At 42.5% G+C, this 18,547-nt stretch overlaps 1 protein-coding gene across 3 annotated transcripts in view; it reads right to left on the reverse strand.

Moving 5' to 3' along the window:
- Positions 1-798: 798 nt before the first annotated feature.
- creb5b (cAMP responsive element binding protein 5b) overlaps positions 799-18,547 on the reverse strand; it is a 51,050-nt gene continuing 33,301 nt past the window's right edge. For all 3 annotated transcript variants that reach the window (XM_050047240.1, XM_050047239.1, XM_050047238.1), the window contains exons 8-11: positions 8,236-8,559; positions 5,901-6,128; positions 4,662-4,770; positions 799-3,672 (exon numbers count right to left, since the gene is read on the reverse strand). In XM_050047240.1, coding sequence (XP_049903197.1) covers positions 3,518-3,672; positions 4,662-4,770; positions 5,901-6,128; positions 8,236-8,559 — 816 coding nt within the window. In that variant the 3' untranslated portion in view covers positions 799-3,517. The remainder of the gene's footprint in view (positions 3,673-4,661; positions 4,771-5,900; positions 6,129-8,235; positions 8,560-18,547) is intronic.

The following is an 18,547-nucleotide window of genomic DNA, read 5'->3' on the forward strand; positions in this document are numbered from 1 at the left end:
AGGGAAAGTACTGTTGATAGTTTTAGGTGAACAGAAGTTTAATTCTTTAAATATCTGTAAATATTAAATTGATGTCTTTTCGTTATTGTTTTTACTCTGGTTATTTACACAGGATATAATCGTGTCACTAGATTTCACAGGGTTGGGTCAGGTTACTTTGAAATGTTTTCACCTACTTAATACTAATTACATGGCAATTTTTGTAAGAGATAATGTCATACATTGTATTGGGAGAAAAATGTAATTGGAATATTTTGGGATTACGTCAAAATCAAACATTGCAAATATTGCACCTTACACTAAAAATAAGGATGCAGCCATAACAGTTTTTCTTTTTTCTCTTTAAACATCGCAAAACATTTCCAAGGCAAATAAAATGTATTTTGCATATTCAGCATTTACAGTTGGTCAAATCAGATGACCTTTACAAAAACAGTACTGGCACAAACCACAGGTGTACTGTTCATATTCTGCAACATGACGGATGCTGTTTCTTCTGTGCAAGTTTTTTTACTCAAAGGTCACATGGAGGCCCTTACTTTTGAAATGAAAGAGGAGCACTCACTCAAAATGCTGCCATATTTTAAAGACACAATTAAACGTGGTCAGGTAATCCTTGACGATGTATCTATAACTGAATTACACATTTTTTAAAATATAATCTGGGCTGATTACAGTCACTTATTTTTTTGTAATCTGATTACATAATCCTGACATGTAACCTATTCCTACCCAACCCTGGATTTCAATCACAAGTAGCTGTGACATCACATCCCATCAGTTAGTTGTATGTTACAGAACAAGTGCTTTATTTTCATACCGTAATGTAACTGCAGTGATACTTTAACATCTGTACAAATGCAAAAACAAAAACAAAACGGAGACAATGTCATTACAGGCACAAAGAAAATGTACAAAGTTATGCAGGCAAGAATGGATTCATCAGTTCATTACATATAAACAATGTATTTAAGCGCTGAAATGAGCCTCGACGTACAACAAAGGCAACAAGTGCTATGCGAATTATTTACAAACATGTACCACACGTTTACTCCCTTCAAAAAGAAAGGTGGTTGCATTACATGTACAGGGTTACAGAAATTAATGACATTATGTACAATATTTATAGTTTTAGATTTAAAATAATACAATTATAACATCATTAATACGTAGGAATTGTTCTCCACCTCGCACAGATCCACACAGACGTACTCACACTGCACTTCCATCTGTCCTGTTTTTTTTTTTATTTCGTTTCCCTTGGCAGTAACAAATGTCTTTTTCTGAACCTGGATCCACTGTCAAAAATGAAACTAGAGACTCTCGTATCCAACTTTAAAACAGCAACATCCTCCAAATGATTCCAGTTGAAAGTATTTTGAAGTCATTGCCATAATGTTCACATGCAAGAGGTTAATTTGGAATGGTCTAACAATCTAAATATGGTTTCAAAAACAACCTAAAATAAGGCAAGCTTCAGTTCAAAGGGATGGTACGACAAAGCCCTTTTCAAGAGAATCAACTTCTCCATCTCACTGACACACGTATCAAACTGCACACAGTCTCCAGGGTTAACACGTGACACAAACAGTCTGAATGCCTCGACAAAACTTGAACTTATTATGGGGATAAAGATCTTCAGTTCACATCCTTCATCTTAATTTTCCAGAATAAAAAGGGCACCATCTTAACGGTGCAGGGTCCTTAACTGAGCCTCATCCTACTACAAGAGCTCTAGGTTCCCTTCTTTTATCTACAGACATGTGATGCATGCCAGGCACAGTCTCTCCATAAAGCCAAACACAGTTAAGTTTCTCGCTGGTGTGTGAATAAGGGGGTGGGGGGGGATCACTGAGAATTACTCGGACCTTAATATGGCTATTCTACCCTCTGGCACGACAGAGGACAAAGTGCATAGACAGCTCTGCGATCGCTCCACCTGTCAGTGGAATGTATTTCATCCATCCTACTGTAAAACACAGTGCATTATGGTCATCATGCTAATGAGTCGACATTCCTGGTCATAGGAAAAGAAGGAAAGAGGAGTCATGGTCAATATGAGAAAGAGGTGAAGTTTCAAGGCTGGAAGGGAGATTAAAAAAACAAGGTCACTATTAGTACATCCATCGCTCTGCAGAGGAGGCCTGAGAAAGAGAAGAAGAGAAACTGATGAAGAGGTCAGAGGTCAAATGGAAAGCGGGTGTTTTTCTCCTTGGTCAGCTGGTTTAGCGCTTACATGCAGCAGACACATCCATGACAAAACAACAGAGAAAAATCATTAATAATACACTGACGATGGTTTTGATTGTTTGAAGACAAAGAGTTGCTGTGTACAGAAAGCCAACGTAAGATATTTTTAGGAAATATTCAGGCACATTGTGACATTTTGGAAAGCACAAGCGTAAACTGCTCCTCTTTAAAACACTTTGCCAGTTCTGTGATGCCAGTCAACAACAAAAAATAAAAATAAATGATGCTCATTGTCACTTTCTCACACACTTTTTTTGTTTTGCTTTCTTTACACACCTGCTGAACTTTGTTCTGCAGAGGAAAGAAGGGAAAAAAACATAATATACATAAGTCACACGCATACTCAAAACTATGGATCCTAAAATCCAGATGCACAAACACACAAAAAAAGAGGCCTCAATAATTAAAGCTTCAGTTGGTCCTGGAGAGCGGAGGAGTTTGTTTCAACTCCCGAGCTGCCTCACTGGTATCACAGTGTACAGTTCTGTGGCTGTAACAGCACCGTATGTCCTTGGGACCAGAGTGGCTTGGCCGTGCTGGTCACAGTGTGGACATACAGTAGAGAAGATGATCAATACTGCGATGTATTGCTTCCATTTGATCATGTTTTCACTGCCGTGCTGTATTTTATGACACACTTTAAGAATACCGCTGACAGGGAACAAGGTTAACAGTCACACACGGATCATTACGCCTGCTTGCATATTCCTGTCTTCAAGACATCATAGTGACAGTTTGACGTTCAAACTTAAAGGCAGCAACATCCCAATCACTTAGTGCCTGTTGCATGCACTCAACACACTGCCCACATGCGATATTCAGAGAATGATGTGACTCATTTTTCAGTCCATTAGGCATACAGAGATGTAAGGTCTGCTAAAAGAGATGACAGTCTGAGGCTTTTTTCACTGTCCTCTGGTTCCATGACCATCATGGTCCATTTTGTACCATTACACAACAGAAAAAGTCACTTAAATGCTGCATGAGATTAGCAAAAACTCCATTTTCACTAAAAGCAAAGATAAAACAGTTTTGTTTTTTTTTTAAAAAAAAAGAAAAGAAAGAAGAACAAACCATAGAACATTTATGCGTTAATAGGGTTGGTCTATAAAAATACATACTGTAGCTACTGTATAAAGAGCAGCCTCACAGGCCTTTGAGGTTTTTCATGATGGAGGGAGAGGGGGGTCAGCATGTGCAGCTGGCGACCCTCAGAAAGCAGGGGTAGTAGGGGGAGTTTGGGCTGGGGTTATAGTCTCTCTTGTCCCTAGTGGATGGGGTTAATGTCTGTGCGGTGATTGGTTTGCCCGTGCACACTGCTGCCCCCTACGGTTGTGGTGGAGGTGGTGATGGTGTTGTGCTGAATGACCTGCTGCTGGGAGCATGCTGGCGCTGGACTGCCCGCCGGACTGCTGTCTGGACCTGAGGAGACAGCAGAGACATCAGTGAGGACGGACAACGTGTGTGCAGAGTAGTGTAAATACTGTGACCTTCAAACTCTACGCAGAGGCTTCTAAATATAATATCATGAAATAAATAATATCAAAATAAACACAGACCATATTTCATTGTAAAAAAAAAGCTTTATTAGCAGATAGATTTCAAACACAATCACACACTAAATTCACACCTAAAGTGTCACCTGTCATCCCAAAATAGACCATAAATGGATAGCACAAAAATGGAAAAGTGAATCACTCAACTCCATAAACACGCCTGATGAATTTTGGACACAGTGAAGGTGACATCTGTACACAAGCTAGACTCATTGATGAAAGTCTCTCCCAGCCCAGTCTGGGAGTTGGCTCTCCTCTGTATAAAAGAACCATTCAGCCAACGGGGATGTGAGCCTTATTTTCCTGCACTAAAGCCACACTGGGAGGTGCCTTATCCTAATTACATGGAAATGTCATTTGTATCCGTATCAAAGGGTGGGGCTCTGATGTCATGCCCGGCTGAGCCGAGGCACAGTCCGGTAATCAGTGAGATTTTGGGGCATCCGTGAGAGTTTGGATGCCAATGTGCAGCCTGTGACGTCTTTCTCACGTTGAGTCTCGGCTGCCTCTATGCGCAGAGGTGCAGTCAGATGGAAAAACAGGTCTCATTCGGGATTCAGACTACCAACTCCCAGTCCAGGCTGACTACCAGAGTGTGCAACACCCATATGTGAAAGGAAGAGTCCTGCCGCAAGTGTGGGAGCTGGATACCAGCACATAGGAGCGAAGAGTCTTGGCAGTCACTCTGTGTCATCACAGTTCAGTCTGTAGGGTTTAAATCTTTCCTCTGGCAAGACAATTAACGTTTCCCCGCAGTGCTATCCGCACTGTCAGGCTAAGGCACAGAGATGAAGGTGTGTTTTTGGTCAAATTCCCAAGTATGTGTGTGTCTGTGTTTATGTCTGAGCTACTCACTGAGGTAACCTTGGGACTCTTTCTGCATAGTGGTGATGGGACAGTCCTTGTGTGTGAGGAGAAGCTGCTTGAGTTGGGTCACCTCGTTCTTTAGCATGGTCACTTCATTCTGAAATGCAGGAAAAAGAAATTGAATCCACAATTAAAGCTTTACTTTTACCCTTCATCACTTGTATGAACAACAAACAGTGTATTCCTATCACAACACAAGGTTTTTATTAATATCTTGCATTGGGCTTCAGTTCTTAAATGAAAACCTGTGCTGCAAATTTGCAACGTGGAGTAGAAGTTTTCTTGGGTTCACCCGGACCCTAGGACCTGAGGTCTGGGCTGGGAACCGTACAGGGTTGGGGCCATGTTTTATTATGGTGAGTCGGGTCCAAGTTGGGTCCCCGGTCTGTTTATCATTATGTGTCATATGCGAGTGGATCCGAGAAGAGCCATGTTAAGCGGCTTGTGTGTGTAACTTTTGAGATGATTAGGCTGACCTAAGATCCTAAAGTAAGATGAAAAAAACATTGTTGGAGGCAGAGCGAAGGAAATATTGATACTGAGCTGGGAAAAGAGTTACAGCAGCTAACATCACAACAACAAAAAAATAACTGGCAATAGAGGACAATAAAATAAGATAAAAACAGACATCTGAAATATTATCAAACATTATACACAGTAAGATGGGTCAGAAAAGTATTTTGTTTCCAACATGACGAATATTTTTAGCAATAGAGTGGCTATTTAGTACCAATTTTAATTACAAGGTTTGTCAGGTCCATAAAATAGACCCAAGACTCATCTCTCTCCTCTTGCATATGCACTGGATATATATATATATATATATATTTAAAAATGATTGGGTCCATTAGGGTCTCAGAACAAATTACCAGGATTATTAGGGTTTTGGTTCAGACCTGTAACATGGAGTTTGAAAGATGAGGGCATTTACCAGGCAACAAAAGATGCTGTTCATTTGCATTATGGGAACTGTAGGATCCAGTGTTTTTGGAGATGTGCAGCTTTGATTTTTACCAGCTGACCTTGTCAGTGTTGGACACATATTTATACTCATACCAATCCATCTTACTGCCATTATCTCTGGTGCAAAACAAGATAACATGATAAAGTTCTTGATACGGATTTCAAGTCAAAAATACATGCTGACTGTTGTGAGTGGTATGGTACATACATGGACAAGTTAAGGGGTTATTGCAGTTTTTTTAACATCTGAAGTTCATACTGTACCTGAAGCTGCATGTTGGTCTGAGTGAGCTCTTCTGCTTTCTTCTCTAATGACATCACCCAGACTTTTCTCTTCTGTCTGCATCTTGTTGCTGCCGCTCTATTCCGCTCCAGAAACTTCCGCCGGCGTTCATCCGGATCCTCGTCCACTACTCGCCTGCGCCGTCCGCCACTGGGTGGCGGAGACTGCATCGTCTGCGTGGGCTGCATTTGCTGGGTGGCAGGCGACATCTGAAACATGGGGCGGGAAAGATATCAGCATCACTGATGAGAGCGTGTCTGTCTGCCACCACTCAACCAGACATGTAACTATTCTGACACACCTGGAAAACAGCCAGCCACCTGTCTGCTGCCCTCAAAGCCTCAAAACAAGCATCTATACATTACCTCCTGCAGCTATTCCATGTCTGGCAACTTCCCCAAAAACAACATCTGGTTGTGCCACGTGCCCTGGGAGCCGGGCTGTGGGCGTCAGGGGTGACAGAGTGAGTGAGTGACTGGGCTGATTCACCCGCCTGCCCACCTTGTTAAAGAGGTGTCAGGAGGCAGTTTTCCACCGCCCACTTCCACTCAGACTAACACCACCAGACACAGTCAAAAGACTTATTTCTAAAACCCTACGTGCACTGACAGATCTTGACATAAACTTGGCAAGGTCAAGTGTTTTCAGTCTTCAGATCATTACCATTTTTATGAGAACCATGGAAAATACAAGCTGCTTTAATGGCCTCTGTGCATACAGAGAGTGTTGTTTTAATGCCTTAATGATACATTTGGAACATACAGTGAATTGCATTTCTTGATGTCCTTCATCCAAAATACTCGGCATTGCAGAGGCCGTTAGACAATGCAAGGACAAAGTGTCCCACATCATGTTATTTTTATTGCTGTGAGCAATACTTTCAAACTTTCAATTAGAATAAAACCAAAATATATCCACAGCTAAGATGTTCCAGGACTATTAGCCAAGGCTGTCTGGTCATCGTCAGGTCCAGCATTTATAAAACTCTTCTGCACCTGGAGAATGTTGTGGCCACATAATGGCAGCTTGGCAGTGCCGGAAGGCGTGGAGCACAGTTTAAGAGACAGTACTGAGAATCTTTTATAATGGCCACTTTATGGCCTCTTTCTGACCCTTTCCCTCCATGGCAGGCATCCGACACTGACCTGCAGCTGACCAACCTCAAAGGACAAAATTACCTTTGAGACAGTTGCCAGGAAACTACTTGGCATTATGACTGCAGCAAGGGAAAATGTGTTCATCCACTGACTTGCTGTGAATTTAGAGTCCGGGTACAGTAAAATAAGAGATTTCTTTCTAAACACATTATACATGCTAGGAAATACTAACTGAAGAAATGTGAAAAGACTGTGAATGATACAGTACTGAACTGTAGTGTTAGACACTGTTTTTCACAGTTTCTGTGTCCAGGATTTTTTGGGCAAGCCCAAAATCATGGCTCGATGATGCACTGGAACCATCCAACGTTATAGAGCGCATGGCATCAGTGTCATCACATGCTTCCCTTGTGTGTGAGCAGAGAGTTCATTACGTTCAACAAGCTCTCCTGGCTAACCCCCTTTAGTCTAATAAATACGTGAATAAATACATCTGTTTAATGCTACAATCATATAAACACAAGCAAAAAAGCTGTCACTAGCGTATATTTCTGTCTTTTAGCCTAAATCAGCTACCCAGCCTGCCAGCAGTTACTGATCACCGCTGTAGGTGTGCGCTTTGTGCTAACATTAGCTGCTGAACTAGAGGCTGTCGTTGCACAGCAGTTCGTTCTTTGGCTCAGAGAGTGGGTGTGCTTTGTGCTACTTGGTTAGCTGCTGAACGAGAACTTTTTGATGCTGTTAGCTGCTACCGAGAGTCTGTTGGTTCACAGTGGCTTGTTCTTTAGCTAAGTTCCTTCAGCGAACACACCCCCAGCATCTCAGAGCAGAGAATACTGCTCATTTTTCCACGATATTCAAACCTAATTTCACATACTTCACTATTTTTTCTATTCAAGAATTAAAATTTTGCTAGTGACACATTTTTCTGTGGTGTGACAAACTCATAACACATATTATTTTTGCTTTACCTGCACTTTAAAGCTTAATTTTAGCTTTACTGTACTGTGATAAACTGCACCACTAATAACTGACTTCAAAACTGCTCACAGGTCTACTAAAGTGCTGCCTGTGTGTTTTGGCCACAACATACATATATGATATACAGTGGCTTATGAGAGGTTTAAATGTGCAGTGTAGTTAATGTGTTATTGAACTTGCGGCGCAGCCTTTCGACTGTCTAAAAGCCTCGGCTCTCCAGGGAGTGTGTTTTGCTTACATGTGAAGCAGAGTGCATTGGAGGGTGCGGTGAGGTCTGGTGTGGGTGCCCAGGATGGAGGTGAGGATTGTGGGAGTTGTGATGGGGGTTGTGTCCCTGTGGGTGGTGGTGTCCACCCTGGCCGTGGCCCTGGCTGTGGTGGTGGTGGCCGTGGTGCTGGTACGCGTGGGGAGGGGCTTGCAGGTGCTGGTGCGGGTGCGAGTGCATGTGATGGTGGGCGCCCTGCTCCTGCCGCGATGACATCATCTCCATCATGTGGCCCATGGAGTTCATGTTGCCGTTGGCGATGGCACCCGGGTGGTGTGAAAGTGCAGCCTTCAGCCTCTGAGTGGACAAAATGGACAGCAAGCACAATGTTTAACATAATTTTCTGTAAAAAATATATTTAAAAACTCTGCACATGCTCTCATCTATCGGCGTGCTGATTATCAACAGTTACAGAGCAGGTTCATGTGCTGACTAGGAGATGATGAATGGCTCCATAAATCCATATGTCAGAAGAACAAATCAAAGCCACTTAGGCTGTCCTCTGTCTCTCCTTCAATCTTGTCACTCTCCTGCTTTACCTTCTGTGATTGCCATCCCACCAGTCCCTCCTCCTCATATCCCTAATAGCCTCTCTCTCCTCTGTGCACATGCGTGTGTGTGTGTGTCTGGATGTCTGCCCATGAGATGAGCTTGCTGGCAAGGTGTGAGTCTCAGACTGCTCCCTTCCTGTTGACCCAGCAGGAGGTTTGTTGCTTTAACCGTGTGGTCTACTTAGCCCTGACTGCACTGGTGTCTCAGCACGGCCTGGGAGCAAGACTAGAGAGAGGCTCTCTAAAGGTGCGCTTGTGTTCCTTGTGTTTACCGAATGCTTCTCTCCTCAGGAGTCTGTTTTTATGGGCATCACATAAAGACAACCGCAAGACCAGGAAAAAAGAAAAATCCTAACCAAAACATGTAAGTGCCAAAATATGTCATCAGACTTCATCGGTTGTACACAAACCTAGACAAAATAAAACAATCCATGTCTGAACTCCTAAATGACCTATTTACATTTGAACCACTTTTAGAATAACAGCTTGAGAGAGTGTTGAGACGGCTGGACTTTGATCAGGGTTCCTACAGCTTAAAGTGACTTAGATTTAAGACTTTTTAATGCCGTTTGGAATTAAATTTAAGACCAATTTTACGATAACCAAAACTGAAGAAAAAAAACATTAACCAACATCATCAATTTTGCCAAAATGTTTGGAGACAAGGGTAGAACAGAACTGGGAAATTGCTGGCATTTGTTGTTGAGTCCTGCTTTGCAGTTTTGTGCATGTGGGATTCCACAGCCTGACTTCCATCATGCCAAGTTCGAAAACAAATAGTTTTTGCATAAAATACACTGAGCCTTGTATACATTGCTTAGTTCTATTTTAGCCATGGCACAAAATCTTAGTTAAATAGCCAGTTTTCATTGAATTTGTACTTCACCATGTTGACCTGAGTACAGTGACAGCTAGCTAGCAGTTGTTGGTTCCACTGTCCTGATGTGCATGACGTTAATGCAAGAGGTAATCAGTAAATCATTTTAAGAAAACAGTTGTTACCAATTATTTTGAGATTTTACAATGCAACATCAGAAAAAAAGATTAATAAAATCCTTCTTCATATGTCTGAGCATTTTTAAGACTTATGAAAAATTGATTTAAGACATTTTAATACCAACTAAGGCCTTATTTTTAGATTAATAAATCATAAGCCTTATAAGACTTTTTAAGGATCTGCAATAACCCTGTTTAATTTATGCATATCTTTTAACCAAGTGCACTGCTAATGTTACTAAATACTTTAATAAACTTGAACAAACGCTAAAGTCCAGTCATACATCCCGTCTATAATTTGCCTACTTGTCACTTTCAACAAAACTTTAGCAACACAACTGAAAACCATAGACTGTAAACAAAGGCATTCATTCCAAGGCTACTGTTGTGAATTCCACAAAGTTTTCTATTCTCTTTCCCAGTGCTCTCTTTCCTCTCTCTGCTCCCTTCCCCCTTCTCCCAGCTGCTGTCAGAGAGTCCACGCTGTGTCCAGGGCTCCATATCTTTTAACAACCTTCACATTCATGATTCCCATAGGGAATGGCATCCAGCTGGTCTGGATCACAACGCTGAGACACGACCAGAGCACAACATCAGCCCTCCACTCCTCTCTCACACTGTTCATGAGTGGAAAGCTTTTTACCAGGGAGGGAGGAGACACAGTCAAATAAATCACCTTAGAAGTAGGACAAAAATGAGCCTCCTGGTTTGTATTACATTTACAAATTGCATATATGTATTCATAAAAGGATTTACTAATAGTCTCATAATCTTAACTTGACTTTTCATCCATAGCTTCCTGATGTAGAGAACTGTACATGAAACCAGCACAGTGAAATTATGACCTTGCCAAGCCTGTTTTGGCTGAGTATAGTTTCTGCTTGTCAGATCAAGGGATGCCTGACATAGTGAAACAGCACTACATTTCTGGAGCTGCATGGTTTCATCAGTTAACCCTTGTTGTGAGCATTATTTTAAATTTCCTCTCTTAATGTTTATCCCCATCTGATCACACCCTAACCCCTGATAGCCACACTCACCACAGCCTCAGCAACACAACTCTCAGGGCCCAAAGTCCCTGACAGGGGTTAAAATACCACAGAATGTGTACACTAACACACAGCGAGCGGCCACAGTCCTGCAGCTGTCCACAGCATCACAGTCATACTGAGACCCACTGAGGGTAACAAAAAGGCAGGGAGAAGGCTCTGGCTTACTGTTATATATTGTAATTATCAATAGTATAAATTCCAGTATGTATATGCTCTAACTTTTTGTACTGAATATCTTTCTATTGTTTAAACATGCAGAGATAACAAACAAGCACCTTAAACATAAAATGGATTTAAACAAGCTTACAGATATCAATCATAGTCACCAGTGTTGACAAGGACATCTTCTGTGTGTCACAGGATGAATTCTGAGGCTGACAGCCCACACTAAACAACTTCCCTCCAGCCTTCTGCTTGTCAGTCAGCACCACAGAGGTGAGGCCCACCCCTCTCATGAAGGAGAAAACCAATCAGAGTATGACTATCTCCTTCCTGCCACTTATTCACAGAGCAGGCAGTCACCTGAATGGACAGGAGCCAAGGGAAGCTGCTGGCTGCCTCTCTACCTCTGTGCTGTGTTTTTAAGGCTATAGTAAAGTTGTCTGTGAGTGGTTAGGATGCTCATCTGACTTCCTGCCAACCAGGCGCCAGGGGAGAAGGACAGAGAGGGTAAAAGGGAGGTGAAGGGGAGCAGTGGGAGAGACAGCGACTTGGGGTGGGGGGAGATTAGATGGCTTCTAGTGTCTCCTCCCCACACACATCAGCACAAGACAGCTAGTGCTCATTTATCAGTGTCTCTGAGAGCTGTCCAGCTGGCAGCGCAGTGCTATCTGTTTATTAATTGAATTAGCGTGCATCCAAAGAGGCCTAAGAGTGTCAGAGTACAGAGGCAGGTCAAACAGCTGAGGGGCCACTCCAAAAGCCTTAGCGGGGATGGTTACAAACCGGATTGAGACAAAGTATAAAAGAGAAGGACCGTGCATGACTATAAGATGACACCAGTTTCACCAAACACAAGTTAAAGGGACAGTTCACCACAAAATCAAAAATACATACTTACATGTTTTGTGAGATCTGCAGAGTGTTGGAGATATCTGCCGTAGAGATGTCCGCCTTCTGTTTAATATGATAGAACAAGATGGAACTCTACTTGTGGTGCTCAAAATACTAATTAAAAACATTTGAAAATTTTATTAGCAATGTCTTTTCCCAGAAATCATGACCTGGTTACTCAAGATAATCCACAGACCGTGTTGTGCGCAGTTTTTATGTAGGTACTACTACTGAACTACACCCACCAACTGCATCACAGCATACTGCATGTTGTAAAGATTGCTGGTGTCCTCCTCGGATGAGCTGTTAGCCTTGGCTAGCTTAGCAGTGCTAGCAGTAGGTGCACCCTTCCTTCTGTACCGTGATACGGTTTGCGGGTGCAGTTCAGTACAAAGAAAATAGTTCCTACATGAAACTGCTCACAACAAGGTCTGTGGATTATCTTGAGTAACCAGGTCATGATTTCTGGAAAGAGACATAGCTGATGAGTTTTTCAAATGTATTTTTTGGGCGCCTTGAGCACCACACACAGAGTGCCATCTAGTTCAATTATATTTGAGAGAAGGCAGACATCTCTACGGCCAAACTCTCCAACACTGTGCAACTCACACAAAAACAATATAGACTGATAAATAGCACTACAGGTAAGAGGAAAACATGTATTTTAGATTTAGGGGGCGAACTGTCCCTTTAATATTTACATTGTTGAACCAAGACAACATATCTGACACAAAACCTATCCCACATAAATAGATCTGAGCAATAAAGAAATATAAAGCAAGAAAAGACAACAAACTGCTTAATTAAATGGCAGGTGTTGTACTTAAATATATATATATTTTTTTTCATACTGTGTCAAAAGAGAAAACCCTTACCGTGATAGAAACTTTTTCCTGAGGCTATCTCTGCACAAGTGCCCGCTACTGCTCCAGCTCTCCAGTTAAACCCTACCTCTGCCAAAAACTTAAGTCTTTGTATCCAGAACCACAGTGACGCAACTACGGGACGTTAGCAGAGCGATGATGAGCAGGCTGTGATTCTCAAACACCTTCATCAGCTCCCTAATGACTCTTTAACACACGGTTGTATTTCCCCCAGACTGCGCTAAGCACAAGAACTTAACCACCACATTCATTTTGCTCTTAATAACACACACATACATATACATTTCTCCTGCAGCAACATGGCCGCTACAGAAAACAGTCATTAAATCAGTGCAGGTGTTAGCCTGCGGCGGCACAGGGCGCTCACAGATGGGATGGCACACAGTCTGTGCTGCCACTGTCTGCCCTGCTGTTGTTGAGAATTGGGAAAACACAGCAAAGAGGATGAGCAGTCCATGACACCAGAGAGACATAAAAAACAAGATCTTGGAAGTCTCAAATTAATGAAGACAACAATGGAAAAAAAGGCACTCCGTCTGCCAGTGAAATAAACTCATATATTTATCTTCAAGCAAAGGCAATCAAACAGACCAACACGTACTGTCTTTGGGTCCTCATCAAGAATAAATATATGGTATCATTTCATCTTAAGATGGAGTGCATTGTTTTTTTATGTTGTCTGAATAAATTTGATACTACCGGGATCTTGTTTTCTGTACTTTTCCCCGCCCCAACAAAGAGCACCTGTCGGGCCAGCCATCTGAGCCAAGCAGCACTTCCTCCTACCACTGTAACCATAAAGACATGTCAGCTCCTACCAGGATAAATCTATAAACTACCAGCCTATATATGTAATCACAACCGCTTGACACTACATTTTATGTATTCTGTAAGTGTACTTAAAGTAGTATGTCTATTGATTTTCCATTGTTAAAACACCATCTCTGGTTGAACCATCTTTTGCCCAGAGGGGAGCTGTCTCCTCTCAGACCTTTGCCCCCTGACCTCTCCACTCCCACTCCTTTTTTTTAGGCCTTTCTCATTTATGTGGTTTCAGGGATACCAGGTGATCACCCATTAATGATATTTATTAATGGCTGCTTCCTCTCTGACACTGGGGGCTTTGAGTGATGTCGCCGTGAGTGCTCTGGGCACATCCTGAGAACACACTCAGGTTTCTCCTCGCCAGATGACTTCATATCTATTAACCCTGGGAGGAGGAAAGCAAGAGCATGGAGCAGGTACAAAAGGAGGAGACCACGCCCGCCTCAGGATGGGTAAATCACACCCAGTGAGGTCAGGGTGAGCACTTTTATTCCCCTTAAAAGTGGAGCAGTGTACTATCAGGGGACCTGTGGCCCTCTGGCGCCTTACAGCAGGTTAGAAAGATTTAACCAGTCTGTGGAGTCATTGTTTAAAAGATCACAGTTTCAAATGGAGATCTTCTGCTTTGCATTAAAGAGTCCACGGAAGAAAATTAAAGCTTCTGTCTGTCTGTCTCTGTCAGCCTTTTGTTAACACCAAACAAGCACAGTGATCATGTGTAAGCACACAGCATTTCTAATTGCATAATACATCATAGCTGTAACTTTCCTGGCGGTATTTTTCACCCCCTTACTCGCTCTCTAAACCCGACATGGGTTCACCATCTGCAGTTGAAAGCCAGAGTTTGGCTCTGCTGCTTTGCCAAGCACTCAGAGGATCTAATTCCATCCTCCTCATCTCCACCACCACTACCCACCAGTGCCTGTCTGCAAAACCCACTCTCTGTGCCCTAAAACTCCACACCCCCATTAGTTCAATTTTATTAGATTTCCCTCTTCGCCCAGAGAGGCAGTAACGTCCCCCCCTTCTCTCTCTCTCTCACACACACCTCTTCCCTGTTCCTCCACCCCCTCTCCCTCTGCTTGCCAAGAGCTGGGGACTGTTAAACTGATTTCCTCAGGGAATGGAGAGGCAGACAGTCTGATGGGAGGGCTGTAATGTCACCCCCTCTCTCCTCTCCCAGGTTCTGGGCCAAGCTGATCAGAGCCGGGGCCGAACAGACCCTCCCTGTGGTTCCAGACGCAGACGGGGAGATGGACACAGACCGGCTGTTCTGCCAGGGCCCGGCACTCCGGTGGTGCTCAGAGGAACCGTGGCGGTATGGGCGCAGCGAGACACACACCCACTAAGGAGCATGCTCCAAAGCATGCACTCATACTCTTGGCAGCTTCTCCACCCTGTCAAGTTAATGGATGGGCCTCTGACTCCAGTCTGTATATCCCCACTGTTCCCTCCCTTGTAAAGCCCTGCTCCAGCGCAGCCTACATGGTTATCACTACACCCACTGCCACAATCTTGAATACAGAGAATGCCTCAGAGCGAGGGAGACACACGGAGCATGAATACAACAATAAACACGAACATGTGTCTTAATTTTCTGCATTACAAGCGACGGGCAAATTATGTGTCATCGTGCTAATAAAAGTAACTGGATGAATCAAACATCATTTCAAAGATGCTTAAAATAACTGAACTCATATGCGTGTGTATTTTGGCTGAAACAAAACCCTTAACTTCCCACTCACTATTTATATATATTCTATCAACATATTAAATCTATTAACATTAGCATTGGGATTACACATTGCTGAGACACCCACAGGCACTAGATCTTGTGCTCCAACATGTCAAAACAACTGAGCAGCAAAGACAAGAAATATGATAGAAGAAGGCTGTTAGTTTTGAGCACCATGAAGCAAACAGAAGTGGCTCTAACATGTAAGTATAGACTAAGTTTGAGAGATGAGGTAGTGGCCTAACATGTCAATATTGACCACACCTTATCAGACAGAAAATCTCTGACACAACAGACTTGTTCCAATCGCCCCCTCCAGTGTCTGGGTGGTTATTTTGGAGTCCAGTGAGTGATCTCGCTCACTGCCCAGGCTCCAGGGGGGCTCATGGTGGCTGGACCAGTTCAGTCTGGCCCGTGTGGTGATGGCAGCTGGTTTACCCAAGCTTGGCTCTACCGGAGCCCCGTCCCATTCACGGGCCCTGAACCATGACCAAATGGCCTTCACATACACCTCCCATCAGCACAGCTAAAACAACACGCAGTCATCCAAAGACAAACAGATGCGACACTCTGCGCCACAACTGCCATCCTCTCGTCCAAACCCCCCCACCCACCTACACACACACACACAAACACACACACACACACACACACTCACACACACACACACACACACAGTCACACAAAGACATGCAGAGGGTTACTCAAATATACACAGTCCTTAAAAGACCTTGCTTGACCTAGCTTTACAATGTCAACCTTGAACTCTCAGCTGTAAAGTTGGTCTGCTTTTTATCAAACTACATATAACAGAATCTTTTACCTGCAGTGCTCTCACTGTTTAGGTCAGATCTAAATCTATTTCGACCAAGAAGTTCTCACAGGATTTTGTTCACATTTTTAATACATTAAATTATTGTAAATTTCATGTGGATTAAGGCACTGACGTTAAATCCCTTTGAGACTGATGCAGTGATGTTGGATAAACTTTGAACTGAATGGGTCAAAGCAGCATAAAAACCCCTGTTCCTGATGAGGGGTTAACACTAATGTAAGAAATAGTAAAAAGGGTATGTGACACAGTTGTCTACTATCTGGTTACTATAGAATTATTACAGTTTTTTAAAATAATTTAATAGTAGACAACGTCAGAGGCCTCTAGCCTTTCCCATCATTAATTCATCTTTTTCAAGTCTCAGTTACTTGAACTTGATCACATAGTGTCGGTCATTGTATTACGTTTTGTTAAATAATGCAGAAAAATAAGTCTCATAAATTACATTGCTTACGTTGTGCCAGGTCGACACTCTAATGTGAAAAATGCAGCATCTTGCCCATTGTGTTTAGCAAAGATATGTGTGGAATGGTTATTATTACGCAATGGTTCACCAGTGATATGAAAGTAACCAGAAACAGAGACCACAGTTTTGTGTTAATGGCATAAATTAAAGGAATACTTCACCCACATGATCATTTGAAATGCATTACTCACCCCATGTTCTGTTGAATTTGTAAAGAAAGTTTTGTTTTTCTCACATGCCTCCACGGGAAATAAAGAATCCAAAAATTGAGAAAATTCTTGATGACTTGGACTAAAAGGCATCTGTGTTTAATTACAGCGAAACAGTACCAAAACATCCATTTAAAAATTCTCACACAACTCGTGCAGTAAAACCCAAGTGTCAATTATCCAGTCGTATGCTCAGTACTTCCCAAACACATGCATTTTCACTAAAACATTATTATTTGAAACACTTCTGCATAAACAGTCTCACATACAAATGAGTAGCACACCAGGTCATTTGAACTGTGCTCAAGGAGAATTCAAACGCTCATGCTTGCCCAGGGGCGCTAGTCGTATATGGAAGTGTTTACATGGTAAGCTTTTAGAGAAAATACATGTGTTTGGGAAGTACTGAGCATACAACTGGATAAATGAGACTTGGATTATACTGCACGAGTTGTGTGAGAGTTTGTAGACAGATGTTTTGATATAGTTTTGCGGTTGTTAAATGTAATATACTCTGACTTTAATTAATCAAGAATTTTCTCAGTTTTTGGAATCTTTGTTCATTGTGGAGGCATGCCAGAAAAACAAAGTTTTCTTCATGAATCCAACATAATAGGTTTCTTTTTTAATTGATATAGAAGTGACCATTTTGTGGGTGAAATATTCCTTTAACTTGGGGAGGCAGTGTGTATAAATGGTGCAACTGTGAGTGAACACATTGTTTCTTATGACAGCAATCCTGTTGGTGCTAACAAAGCTTCTCAAATGAATCACAGCATGTCCATTTACCTTGATTTACTATCACAGCATACAGTGTGTATGTGGTTCAGACACTTTGGCACTGACAACACAGTGGAGCCGGTGAGAGAGGGGCCTCTCTCTGGTCTGTGTCCAACACTGATAAACTGGCAGACACGCATTGATCCAGCAGCTCCTCAGCACCGCACTCCACTAAACCACTCGCCTCCATAGCAATAGAGAGAAACATCATGTGTTTATCATCCACAAAACGTTCTTTGCATCCAACACTCTGACATTGGCTGCTCTCCCTACACTGCAACTCTGTCTCAGCATATCTTGCCATGTGTCTTGTGTCCTTGTTTGACTTCAGTTTACCACACATCCTCACGTTTACTTAACTAACCACACATATGTACATAACAGATCTGTATCAAATCCACAAACTCTAACTTTACGGTTTGTTTTAGCCCACGTCGTCCACAGATGTGTTTTGACTCCAAGGACAGTGATAGCCAGAGAGGGTGCCAACTCTCTGAAAGCAAACCATCGTGAGCATGCACACAAACATATACAGTGCAGATGCACATATTCAAGAACTCAGTGAAGCAGCGTGCAGATTCAGCTGTGCTCTTAGCTCACCGTCCCTCTCCAATGACATCATACCCTGACAATGCCACCATTCATACAGATGTTGCTTACAAAACCTGGAGTCAGACTCCTATTGTGTGTGCTGCTCCTCCTCACAACAAGAGGTTTAGCCAGAGGTGCTCCCCTACTATGGTGGAGGGAAATGAATGGAACACGTAATAGGGTTACCATGTACGCTAATAGTTTTAACTGCTTACAAATGACTTCAGACTGAGCTAATCGCTCAATCAATCACAGCATAGCAGACTTGAAAACTGCTTCACAAGTTCCCTTTTCTTGAAATTTCTCAA

This window comes from Epinephelus moara, chromosome 6 (assembly GCF_006386435.1).
Source record: "Epinephelus moara isolate mb chromosome 6, YSFRI_EMoa_1.0, whole genome shotgun sequence".
NCBI lineage: Eukaryota > Metazoa > Chordata > Actinopteri > Perciformes > Serranidae > Epinephelus > Epinephelus moara.